This window comes from Cucumis sativus, chromosome 3 (assembly GCF_000004075.3).
Source record: "Cucumis sativus cultivar 9930 chromosome 3, Cucumber_9930_V3, whole genome shotgun sequence".
Classification (NCBI taxonomy): domain Eukaryota; kingdom Viridiplantae; phylum Streptophyta; class Magnoliopsida; order Cucurbitales; family Cucurbitaceae; genus Cucumis; species Cucumis sativus.
In genome coordinates this window covers 17,660,246-17,673,581 of record NC_026657.2, presented here as the reverse complement: position 1 = coordinate 17,673,581, position 13,336 = coordinate 17,660,246, and the positions used below count along the sequence as shown (strand labels likewise).

At 34.5% G+C, this 13,336-nt stretch overlaps 1 protein-coding gene and 1 long non-coding RNA gene across 3 annotated transcripts; one reads left to right on the top strand and one right to left on the bottom strand.

Moving 5' to 3' along the window:
- Positions 1–3,932: 3,932 nt before the first annotated feature.
- Positions 3,933–6,009, bottom strand: LOC116402728. Of its 2 annotated transcripts, none has more exons than XR_004215305.1 (2): positions 5,321–6,009; positions 3,933–4,182 (listed from the first exon to the last, which is right to left on the bottom strand). It is a non-coding gene; the product is annotated as an uncharacterized LOC116402728 (long non-coding RNA). The 2 variants fall into 2 exon arrangements; XR_004215306.1 differs by having other exon boundaries at positions 5,333–6,009.
- Positions 6,010–9,494: 3,485 nt separating this feature from the next.
- LOC101220526 lies at positions 9,495–11,474 on the top strand. Its single transcript, XM_004145795.3, has one exon. The coding sequence runs from the start codon at positions 9,972–9,974 to the stop codon at positions 11,064–11,066; it is 1,095 nt and encodes a 364-aa protein (XP_004145843.1). The 5' UTR covers positions 9,495–9,971; the 3' UTR covers positions 11,067–11,474.
- The last annotated feature ends 1,862 nt before the right edge of the window (positions 11,475–13,336 follow it).

Genomic DNA, 13,336 nt, shown 5'->3' with positions numbered 1-13,336 from the left:
AACTCGAATCGAACCACTGCTATCGTTGACCCACTATTCTCTGGACTTAGATCTAGATTGTGAAACTTGATGAGTGAAGGATTTGAGAGAGTGATAGAATTTGGAGGTTAGACTTAGGGTTGAGAGTTGGAGATTTTTTTAAAAAAAGAATGATTTCAAAGAAAAAATTATTTTAAAGTGTCAAAAGTTTTTTTCAACATGAAAATCAACACTTTATGAAGACAAATTCATGCAACTATCACATTACTAAACTTACTAAAGCTAAACACCTCACATTTCATTAACTCTTAGGGGCTGTTTGGAAGAAGAAAATGAATATGGGGAAAGAAATTTGGAAAAAAGGAGGAAATTATTATTATAATCTTTGTTTGGAGGAAAAATTAAGTGGAAGGATATGAGGAGATTATTATAATCTTTGTTTGGGGGAACTATTAAGTGAAAGGATATGAAGAGATTATTATAATTCTTGTTTGGGAGAAGGATGGAAAAAATTATGGCAGAAAAAATTATTTTTTTTCATTTGTGTCAATTTTTTTTTGTACCGCAACCCCACTATGAGAAAATAATTGAATTACATTTTGTTTTCATGTGTACGAAATGCTTTTTTTTTCCTATCGTAAACTGAATAAAAAAAATTGTATTAATTATTTGTACATTTGTCTTCAATTTGTATCATAAATCCTGTACAGTAAAAAATTGGATTTTTTTTTTCTTCAAAATTCGCTTTTTCATTTATTAATTTCGTTTTCTCCAAGACAACAACGAACAACATACTAGCAGTTAAAGGAAACAAATGTTTTTTTTCTTTTCGAAATTTAGTTAAAGGGAACATCAATCACATAGTTCATGAGTCTAACGAAATATAAAAAAGAAAAGCAATAAAAACGAAACAAATAACAGGTCAATGGTGGAAAGGGACCAACAATAAGGGGTTATCCAAGAGAATGATTCTGCATTAGGCGGTCTTCAGGTGATCGGACATGTCAAAAAATGTATGCATTATCGATGTTTTTTCTATCATGGCCATTATACATTTCGTCAGGTCCTCTTCACTAAGGTCCAAAATGGACTCCAAGTGTGCTAGTACCTCCCACCGCACAACAGCTTCACTTTGTCGCGCCTTATCTGATCATTCTGCGATAGCTCTCAGCTGTTCATTCGTATAGTCCATGACATTATGAATGAGTTCCAAATTGTCAATCTACTGCATGGTCTACTTCTTCATCGTTCCATTCGAACCAAGCCTACCATTGCTTCACCTAGAAGGTCGTCTGCCCAACATGTCTTCTTGGGACATGTTCATTCTCGGGCTGCACATATTTAGGAACTCCATATCAAGGTCGTTGTTCGATCATACTCCATTGCTGTCGGTTGGCTCATTAGGTTCGATATCTATGAAGGTCTCTACACGTGCCCCTGTAGCGCAATATTTCTTGAATACGTACGACAATTCGTCGTTTTGCGAAAAAGGTTTGTTCAGTAGGCCTTTCACTGTAGGATGTGTCTATGGAAAGATTAAACTACGCGTTAATATTGAAAAAATTGTTGTAAACACATGAATATGTTTTCTTCTTACCTGGACCCAAGTATCGAAGACGTCCTTCTCGGCAACGATGCACTTCAACTTGTCATTTTAGTCGAATTCATTGTACGCGGGACCACACATTTCAGTGAATGACTGGAATGTTCTTCTAAGTAACTTTATTATGCTTTCGATAATAGTCGTGGACATCAATCTGCACCCAGACATTCTCTCAGATAGCATTCTTACCAACTGTGTTAGGTAATCGGATCGAAAGGTCCCGTTGTCCGACCTCCACCCTCCTTCATTTACCAGGTCCACAAGACATCCAACGAGGCAGGACTCCTTCACCCTCGTCCATAGGTGCTTTGGATTTCTCGACAAACTGGCCATGCTGACAAACAAAAATGAAAAAACACGTGCATACACGAAAACATGAACACACCAAATATTAATCTTATCATTTGTATTATAAGAGTACATATAACATAAACGAAATAAAAAAATCAGACTATAGCAAAAATACAATTTTTACACAATCTTTTATCACGTGCTTGTCCTACAACTAACTGTGACGTACTAGTCGTTCCATTCATTGAACACCGACTCAACAAGGCCATCCCTCCATTGAGTCCATTCATTTAAGGACTCAATGTAGTTGATGTCGTCACCTCTAGGCGTTGCGTAGTTTGAGTCACCCTAGTCGTTGTCATCTAGCATGTCGACGTTCGTTATCTCTTGATTTATTAAATTGTGGAGTAAACAACAGACTATAATATTGCGACACTAAACCTAAACAAGGTAGTACGACTTTCCACGAAGTATTGCCCTGAATCTTCAAAAGACTAAACACTCGTTCAATAACATTACGTGCAGATAAATGTTTCATGTTGAAAAACTCTTTTGCTGTAGTTAAAGCATTTTCGGCGTCACGCCACTCTTGCAGTTGGTATCGTTGGCCTCTATACGGTGCAAGAAAACTCTTCGCATTTGGGGTAGCTCGCGTCGCACAGGTAATAGTACCCTGGTGTGATTTGTAATTTAGTTTTTTTTTTTCCTAAATTTTTGGTATTAGAAAAGAAATAGGAATGTTGTAGTTTATAGACATAGTTGATGTTACCCTTGGGAACCCTTAGTCCATTGGGTTGTGAAATTGCATCGTGCAGAATATGGGTGTCCGCTACGGATCCTTTCTAGCCTGATGAGACGAAAATGAAGCCCCCTTTTGTGTTGCATACACCGAGGATGTTCATCATCACTTCATTCTTCTGTGTTCGATATATAGGCTGATCACTTGCTGACACGTTCACTTTGATGTATGTGCCATCAAGGGCACCAAGGCAATTCTGCATTGCATAATTAATGGCCAATAGGAAATGGGATAAAGTCGATATATATAACTGAACCAAATTCCAAACACCTAACCTCGAAACACCGCCACCTAAAATATGTGCAGGAACTTGTGACAGGATGTGGTTTCGCTAACAACTCATCGTATAAAGTAAGCATGACCATAAGGACTAGGTTGAAATGTTACGAAACTGTCTCCTCAACGTCCATGACTTTCGTCGACGTTGTCTGCAACAGATGACACAAAATTGAGAAATAATGTCAATCTTTGCGTGTACTTTGTTGACATACAAGGTCAGACATGTGTATCATGTGAAAATACGCAATCTGCCTAATCCTATGCTTAGTGTGACATGGAACTTGGGGAATCCTCTTGTGGTCATTGAAAAATGCCTCAAACGCCAGTATATAATTTGACGTTGCACCATTGTGAAGGTAGTCAAAACATTGGCCAGTTTGTTTGGATCCATTGCAAGGTATGCTAAAGGCCACCCTGGTAAATACTTTTGTTAGATGGACTCCAAAAATTTGCTTTTGTTTACTACATGGTACGTATCGTTCTTAGTAAGTGGAAAACATGTTCATTCCATTTACAAAAGCAATGTTGGAATGTGCTTGTGATGAATGCGTTGTATACATCGTTGGAAGGTCTTCTGCCCTATTTGTTATACTATACTAATTTCGGTTCTACAGTTTTCATCCTAAACTGTAATCTTTGAAAATTTTCCTTAATCGTTTAGTTTGCACTTCAGAAGCGTAACCACTGAATATTTATATGATTACAAAATATGTTTGTAGGGTTACAAAATCTATGTTGTTTATATGAAATTAAGTCGCTAATTTTCTCAGTATATAATAAAAGTTTTGTAATACCAATTGTTGTATTGTAAATTTATTTCGTCTAAATAAGTTTAGTGGTTTTAAAACGTCTTATTTATGTCATTGTCATTTTTTTCAAAGTGAACTAAGTAACTAGAAGAAGATGTGCATCAATTTATTTTAGCTTGAAGTAGTGTTGCAATAGTGTGTCGTAAACGAAAAAAAAAAAAAAAAACGAGCATGTGAAACTTGATAATTATTAGAAACTAAAATATCAAATACATCCTAACAAAGAAAAATAATTACTTTCCACAAAACTTCGGTTTATGCCATGTCAAACGAATGTCCCATTATAAAAAGAGTTATATGAAGTTTTCTTACATGGTACGTATTAAACATAATACATATACATGCAATAGAGAATGACCTACGTTTGTTGAATATGTAGATTTTCTAGTACCTCGAAATAGTAATCTACGTACTGGAGCACACTGCAATTAACAAATATGAAACGTACATAAGGACAACATGTATTCAATTGTATGACCGAAAAAATTGTATAGAAAATAGGGTGCGAGCATACCTTTTACATTTAACCTAACGACACTTACGAACAGTGGCCAAATGAAACAGTTAACAAGTAAAAGGAACAAAATATTCGAAATGAAAGCAAATTTGTTTTGTCTGCCTCAGAGAACCAAAGTTCATTCAACGATATGAAATCGAACATCATAGAAAAATAAAATATCATCAAATAGGGCAATATGGATCCAATGACTACATACTTGATAAAATGTGGTGATATAAAGGACATTGAATTCATATCAAATGCGATGATATGAAAGACATGGATAAAATGTTATGCAACATACTGTAATGGGAAACTGAATGATGCACACCAATGGAACAACATAAACAAACCACATGAAGTAAAGAAGAGGGACCAAGTATATGTAGGAAGAGAATGACAAATTTAATGATTCAACCAACAACCCAACTAAGAAGTTAACATGACTGTGCAATGTGATGTGTTGAGGGGACAACAAACAGATGGAGATGATCAACAAAGCATTCACGGGTGGACCACCGAAGTCAGATAGAGATAGTGCAATAAAAGGACAGAGAGACTACCTTTTTTTTTTTTTTGTACAAATACCAATAGAACAAATATAGTCCATGGCCAAATGAATATGAAAACAAAAAAATAGCAAAGGACAGGCTGCACATAAGTTTTTCAATTTTTTTCCATTCTATGCTGCCAAGAAGTGAAATAAATTAATATAGTCCACGGCCAAACAAAGAGGAATGGAAACATATAGCAATCCAACAACAGAAGGTCAGTAAAAAACTGTATTATTTTTTGTTTTTTTTTCCATTTTGTACACACATAAAGTCCAATAAAATAGAAAACACAGAGAACGAGAACATGAACAAGAAGAAGAACAAGAACATGAACAATATGCACTATCCTCGACAGTAAAAGAAAGAACCATAACAACAACATAGCAAAAACAAACAAAATATAATGGAGAACACAAAGAACATGAGGAAAAATATGCAATGATAACAATATGTGAATCAGAAAATAATACTCATCATCGGTAGACGTCAAGAAAGAAAAGAGTTTACCTTAGTCCTTACCTAGCTTGGAACCACCGAAGCCACAACCCTCAATTAGTATCTGTCACTTGTTAGTGGAGGGAAGGTCGTCATGACAAGAGGGTTAATCGAGTGGCAAGGAAAATACAATGAATAACCTTCGAGCGGCAAGTCCCTAGGACAGGCCATGCAAGGAAGCAACCACAAAGTCAATAAACGCCCGACCGGAGATAAGGTATCAGAGGCCATCGTTTATTTCTAAACGTGGCTCGTCAATGAAACCGACACCCACGGGGACAACGGAGACTGACAGACAACAGAGAAAAAAATGTAAGGTTTAAGACATCGGTGTAGATGAAAGTACCGTGAAAAAGATTATGTTAAACGGTAGAGAAAAGCTAGGTGAGCGTCGAAGATGGTAAAAAAACCGTAAGATCTAGGGAAATGGGTTGAGAAAGAAATCAATTTTGGGGAAATAGATTTGGGCAAATGCGTGAGAGGAAAAGTGTAAAGAAGGAGAGATAACTAGCGGTTGGTCGAATGAAGAAGACGAAGCAGATGCACAGAGAATGAAGAAGAAGAGAGAATGATTGTGGTAATTCGTTTGGTTGTGATAAGAAGAAAGAGAAGAAATAAATGAGAAAAGAGAAGAATAAAAAAAAGAATTATGTTCAGAAATTGAAGGGATTAAGTGGGGCAAGAGGGGGAATAAATGAGGGGGAAATGGGGATTATTTGTATTACTCCCCCCTCATCCCCTCAATATGTGGGCCAAACAAGGAAAGGACTCCTTTCCTTTCCTTTCCCTCCTCCAAACGGCCCTTTACTGAGTTAGTAGCCTTGGTGTCATCACCATGAGCTTTCACTTAGCCCATTAATGAATTAGCGGAATTATGCAACATTTCAATATCCCTTAGTCAGTTTGGTGTCATCACCAAGAAGCTCTACCTAACCCGCTAAGAGTTAGTGGGATTATCCAACAAAATGTTAGATTTTTCCACTAATTTTAGTCAAAGGGTAAAATGGTCATTTCACCATTTAAATTAAAGTCAAAAGTCAATATTTTGAATTATTTTACCATTTTGTCCGTCCTAACTAATGTTGACCTTTCAAGCATGAATCTGCATTTATTTTTTTAAAAATTCAAATAACATTTGAATATATTGTCAATCAAAGTTTGACTTTTCAACGTCAAAAGTCAACCCATTGACTTTTTATAACTTTGATCATTTCCATCGTTTTCAAGCTTCTAAATACGAATCCACATTCATATTTTTAATATTTAAATATAAAGCTTTTCTAAACTGAATAACTAATCACTGTATCACATATACTTGTCGATTTCTTTCTCTTGACCTAATTCGCTCTTTTGAACTAATCCAACATACTGTTCTAAGTTAATTCTATTTGAGCTAGCATAGAAACCTAATGGACCTATATATTATGAACTTCAATGGTTCGAGATTAACTTGCTAAATCCTTTTAGGTTAAGTTAATCATTATTCGTTAACCAATGAGTCATTCCAATAAAGTTTTGTAGTTTAACTCCCCTCACTATAAATATATTTATGTTCATCTGATATAACCATGATTAGTAAGTTAACTCTTCACAAGTGGTTCGTAATCTCAATTGGACCAAAATTATTGTTTTACTTTCGAGATTACATCTTGTTCCTTAAGTCTCACTGATCCACTATCGAACAATTGGTTTAAGGTCTAACCTATAATTTGAATACCTCTCGGGCCAATAAGAGGGTGAGACCCCTTGTTTAAGACCTGAATCAATCATTAAGAGAATGACATATCTACTAACTCTAAAGCAATCATAAGTGAATTCCATCTTGCAGCTTATGTTCCAAGTTATCCACCTAGTCCTTGAAATAAAAAGCTTATTGGACCAGTGCTGATGAGTTGCCTTCACCTATGCAAATCTAAGGATAATCCCATGTGAATATGAGTTCATAGTGAGCTCAGGATTAAGATTAAGTTACTTAGGTCATCAACAATCAAAATAGTCAATTTTGAACAGTAAACGATATTATAACGTAAAAATAACTATTTCATGGTTTAGTATTATGTAAACTCTTTATATAGGATGCCCCCACTTTCATATATCTACATGAACAATGTCACATCGTTTGTACTAGCTACAAAGGGGTTGCATCCATATTATCCCTAGAATAAGAATAAGTCGCATAACCTAATTCATATACTATAGATCGTTTAGATTATATATTGAAACTTGATCCATGTTTATGTCTCTACATAAAGTTTAAGTTTACCCAAGATAGCCTCGGGACCTTAGTTTATTGGATTCAAGATTATAGTATTCAATTTCACTTATAATTCCTCAATAAAAACTTTATTGAATCGAATATGATTTTAAGTTACATACTATGAGTATTAGGACATAAATTCCAACATTTTACATGTTGAAGTTGTTTGTAACTTAATTAGAAAATCAATTTAATTGAAAAATCAAGAGACTTATAGGGGAATTGAATATGATTTAGTAATTTTAATAACTTCTATAGCACACATGGAATAATACGTGAGAAAACATCACTCTATTCTCCCAAAATGAATGATAGAGTCAAAAGAAAAAGTAGAACTTTTTTTGAATTAGTAGCTGCTAGTTTACTTAATTTAGAAGTTGTCCCATATTGGCGGAGTGAAATTATTCAAAACATGTGTTATGTTCTTAATAGAATTCCAAAATCTAAAAATACAACTTCATTCTATGAAGTTTTAAAGAATAAGAAACCAAACTTGTCATATTTAAGAACTTAGGGGTGCTTAGCCTATGTTAATTCCATATCCTAAAAGAAGATAGCTTGTTAGTGAAGCATATGAATGTGTCTTTATAGAGTATGCAGTAAATAGTAAAGTCTATAGGTTCTATGACCTAGTAAATGAAATGACTATAAAATCAAATAACGCTGACTTTTTTTAAGATAGATTTTTCTTCAAATCAAGAAATAGTGGGAACTCAAGTTCTAATAGTCTAACTAATGGAGGCTCGAGTTCTAGTATTCTACCTTTAGTTAGAAATCAAACTTCAAATGAGGAAGTAGAACTAGAGCCCAAAACGAGCAAGAGAATTCGTACCATTATAGATTTTGGAAATGACTTTGAAACCTACAATGCAAAAGAAAATCTTAAAAGTCTAAAAGAAGCCATGTCCTAAGTAAATGCCAATTATGGCAATAAGTTATTAACTATGAAATGGATTCTCTTGAATCAAATAAACCTTGACTCTTAGTAGGCTTACCCACCGGTTGCAAATCAATAGGATGCAAATTGGTTCTAAGGAAGAAACTCAAACCTGATAGAACAATAAACAAATACAAGGCAAACTTGTAACTAAAGGTTTTAGACAAAGAGAATATGTAGACTTCTTTGACACCTTCTCCCTAATGACTCAAAACATCTCAATTTGAGTGTTGATTTCTATGGCAGTCCTAAATAATCTTTAGTACATCAAATGGATGTAAAAATCGTTTTTCTAAATAGTGAATTAGAAGAAAATATTTACATGGAACAACCTGAAGTTTTTTATAGTTTATGGTCAAGAGAACAAAGATTGTAAAGTAGATAAATCTCTTAATGTTTTGAAACAAGCTCCTAAGCAATGACAAGAGAAATTTGATAATCTAATCATTTATAAAGGATTCAAAGTTAATGGAAGTGACAAATGCATTAACGGTAAGTTTGAAGATAGTTTATACACTAGTATATGCTTATATGTAGATGATATGTTTATCTTTAGATCAAACTTGCATGTCATAAATGATATAAAATTAATGCGAGTGCAAATTTTGACATGAAAGACTTAGAAAAAACTAATGTAATCTTAACCATAAAAATAATTAGGTTTGAAAAACAAAACATCCTTTTAAGTTCAATAATCGACTTTTAAACCATGATTAGTAATTGTATCCACCAAACTATACCATTTATTTTTCTTTTTGAGTTCAACATGGACTTTTAAATAGTAATTAGCACTCTGCATCTATCAGACTATACTCAAATTATTTGTTTGTTTTTTTTTTCTAAAAAAAATGAATTGACTTGAAAATAGTAATTAATATCTTTATTTATCAAAACTAAACTAAACCCATTTGGTTAAATTTATAATTTAACGAAAGTAAGGGAGGTAAAGGGTAAAGTTGGTAGAAAAAGAGAACTTGAATTGGGGCAAAACAGAAAAGAATACCTGAAAATTAAATAAACAGATAATTTAATGCAACAAAGAATTTTTTCTTTAAACTTCCCTTCGTATTAAAGCCTTCTTAGCATTCTTTTCTAATTAAAACCCCCCACCACCGGAGTTTATAAGCTGCTACTACCTTCCGGCGAGACCACCGGCCACCGACGAACTTTCTCAATAAACCCCTCTTTGGATCAGAACCGACGACGGTATGTAATTTTTTGTTCTCCTAAATTGATAGGTTCCTTATTTTTCAAGCCAAAAACCTCCCCACCAACCTCTCTCAATCTCTCGACCTATTATATAGATCTCCCTAACAAAGGAATCAAAGATTCTTAATGAACACAACATACCCGGAAATACCCACATCCCAAAACTCCGTTTTTCCATCAAAATCCGTCTCTGAAATCAGATCATTTGGTTCTGTCGACGGGATTTTTGTAGAGGGGAAGTTGGAAATTGGGGTTTTATTATGTTAGGCGGTGTTCAATTGGGTATTTTGGCTGCGTGTATTGTGTTGTTTGTGCCGATGGGAATGGCTGGATGGCATTTAAGCCGTAATAAGATGCTGTTCTTCAGCGGTGCGCTTTTCATTACACTCGCAATCGGTGTTCATCTCACTCCTTACATCCCTTCGGTTTCTGATTTCGTTACCACTGTTTCTTCTGTTGTTGTTTTCGATAGTCGAGCCTCTTGTGTTTCTCAGTTACATGAAATTGTGTGGGATGTCAAACAGAGCGATGGATTTAACCCTTTGAGTAATAACTCTGTTAATTATGAGAAATCGTGGAAATGGGGAAGATCTGCTCCTGTTATTGCTTGTGATTTTCAGAAATTGGCTCCCACGGATGTTGCTGATTTGCTTAATGGGTCATGGGTTGTTGTCGCCGGTGACTCACAGGCGAGATTGATGGCACTGTCACTGCTGGATTTGACGTTGGATTCTCAAAGAATGGAAGCTGTTAGAGGCGATCTGTTCAAACGGCATAGTAATTACCAAATTCTGATTGGTGAAACTGGGATGAAATTGGATTTCATTTGGGCTCCTTATGCTTCTAATTTGACTGATTTAATGGGGGAATTCAAGAAAAATCGTAGCTACCCTGATGTTATAATCATGGGGTCTGGATTATGGCATATGCTTCATTTTACTAATGCATCGGATTTTGGACTTTCTTTGGAATCACTTAGAAGTTCTGTTGTTTCACTGATTCCATTGACTCCAGAACTTGGTTCTGACGGGCCTTTGACGGGTTCTGTATCCATTAGAACCCCACACCTGTTCTGGATTGGAATGCCGACGCTGATTAACTCCATGTTGAACACTGAGGAGAAGAGGAAGAAGATGACTGATACAATGAGGGCAGCTTATGATGCAGCTCTTGGCGATAGCAAGCTTCTGCGCTCGTCTGGTGGCCCCCTCTTGTTGCTGGACATTGAAACTTTGAGTTGGAATTGTGGAGTTCGATGCACAGTGGACGGGATGCATTATGATGGTGTTGTATATGAAGCTGCCATTCATATTATGCTTAATGCTTTACTTATTGAATCTCATCAGAAGCTGTGAAACAGAAGGAAGTTGAGATTCCATGATGCTTTGTAGAAGAGTTCGTTTTCCAGGATTCTCTAACACGACGTTCTTAAGATGAGAGGTGAATTCTACCCCATTTTCGCTTTTCTTAGTTGATTTCTTGAGATTAGGAGTTCCATTATTCTTTGTTTTTTTTCGCCCTCCGGTTAATGCAATAACTCAGAGAAACTCATTTCATAAATGACAGGCCACAAAAATTATATTGTATAGTTTTGGAATGGTTCATCATTCATAAATTCTTTAGGAATGTTGTTTGATTGATAAATCCCTTGAAAATACAGCCTGCCGAAGTCATGGTGGTTTCTATTTCTTAGAGATTTGTATATATCTGGACAAGATGTGGCATTTTTTTTCTTCAATCAATAAATAATACTTCTTTGTATAGATTTCATATTTTATGCTGATGAAGATGAAGATTGTTATCTGTCTATCTAATGGGGGTTCATGGGCTGCTCCATTTTGGTGACTTAAGTAAGGGTCTTTTGCTAGGTTCATAAGCACGTGGTAGGTAGCCAAGCAAAATCAACAGTGACAATAGCTAACCACATTAGTGTCAGCCTAAGTGACAGACCATATTCATCATATACCTGTCAATCATCTTGTGCGACAACAATTGGATATCTCTGTTGTTAGAGCCATAGGGGTTGCCATTGAAAAGGAATCTAAGAAGGGTTGAAATTTGGTTAATATCCTAAAAGTTTTTTTTGACACCAAAAGTTCCAAGTTGATCCAAAGAAAAGAAAGGGTGAAGCTTAGTGCTAAGAGTAGAGGGAATGGATGATCACATTGAAAAGGGAGGAAAGGGAAGAGTGGGGAGAGGAAAATATCTTAGAATATGAGATGTTAAGGTAAAATGAATGGCGTCTATAATATAACATTACAAGTCTTCCCAATCTAAACGCTTTTATTTACAGGAGTTCTTAAATCTTATTTTATTTCTTGTACTTCCATAGTTCATTTTTATCCTTTCTTTTTTTATTATTGTTTTTTAAATTTGTACTTCCTCAGTAATTCTAGTTTGATCATCATACTTCTAAATGCTTTGCTTTGACCCATAAATTTTACTTAAAAATTCATTTTAGTCGTCATATTTAGAACTTTTCTATTGAATTAACCAGAATGGTTGCTGCTTGCAATAAAAATACTCTCATGAGTTTGAAAAGGATTTACAACTACTTGGAGTTTGAATACCTTAATTGAGGCCTAAAACCATACAACACAAACTTTTTTAGATATGGGCATTATTTAGCAGATGCAAATATTTAAGTGTGTGTTCGAAGTCATACTTTACTTAGTAAAATTAACAAGCATTTGTAACATATTGTAAAGGTTAGTAACTTTTTATTTTATATATTATGTAATACATACTTAGAGTATGAAACTTGATCATAAGTCAAAAAGTATAGCTTGAGTTGACCATTTATAAAATTTAGAGAGTTGGAAGTCGCTACAAGAATCACTTCAAATGTCTAAAAAAATTCACTAAATTATAATCTTCATCAATACATCAATCACTCAAAACTAATGGGAGGGAGAAGGCAACTGAAGAAGAGGCAAACAAGATATGCATAAAGGTCCCTGAGTTCAAAGTTCCTACTTCAATATTTCTTAACCCATATTTCATAATGTCTCACCTCAGTTTTTTCAATTTTTTTTTTTTTTTATGAGAATAGTTAATACGAAATTTCCAGTAAATTGAAATAATTTTTCTAATTGTCTTAACTTAAAAACAAGTTCTTCTGTCCAAGATTCGAAGCACAAGATAGGATGATTCAATCACATCTAAAATGTTCTCGTCAATTTGAACTCCCATGGCTAAACTAAAGCACAAGTCAAAAAAATTAATTTATTGATGGTAAGATTCTAGATGTCCTAATAAAACTTGAACGCCACAGCATCAAGCACAACAGAATTATGAAAATACTCCTACTGAACAAGTCATAAAAAGAATAAAATTAGAATGAGTGAAGTTACATCCAAACTATTTTAAACAAAATACTCTTTCATGAATTCACTGTCCACATAGATTGATGTACAGTTATATTACTTGATGAGTTTAAAGTAACTTTTCATTTTAAGAGAATGCAGAGATGAATCAAAAGAGAATGATCAGAGTTTCATAAGAATCCCTTGGAATATAAAACTTTATTCTCTAGCTCCAAATAGATGCTTACAAGCCAAAAACTCGAGAACCTATTTGGGTAAACAAGAGTAAAAAATAATCATTTTTATTTAAATTCATTTGA

Excerpts from the sequence above, each read along its gene's own strand:
- LOC101220526 (XM_004145795.3), top strand. The coding sequence starts at position 9,972 with ATGTTAGGCGGTGTTCAATTGGGTATTTTGGCTGCGTGTATTGTGTTG.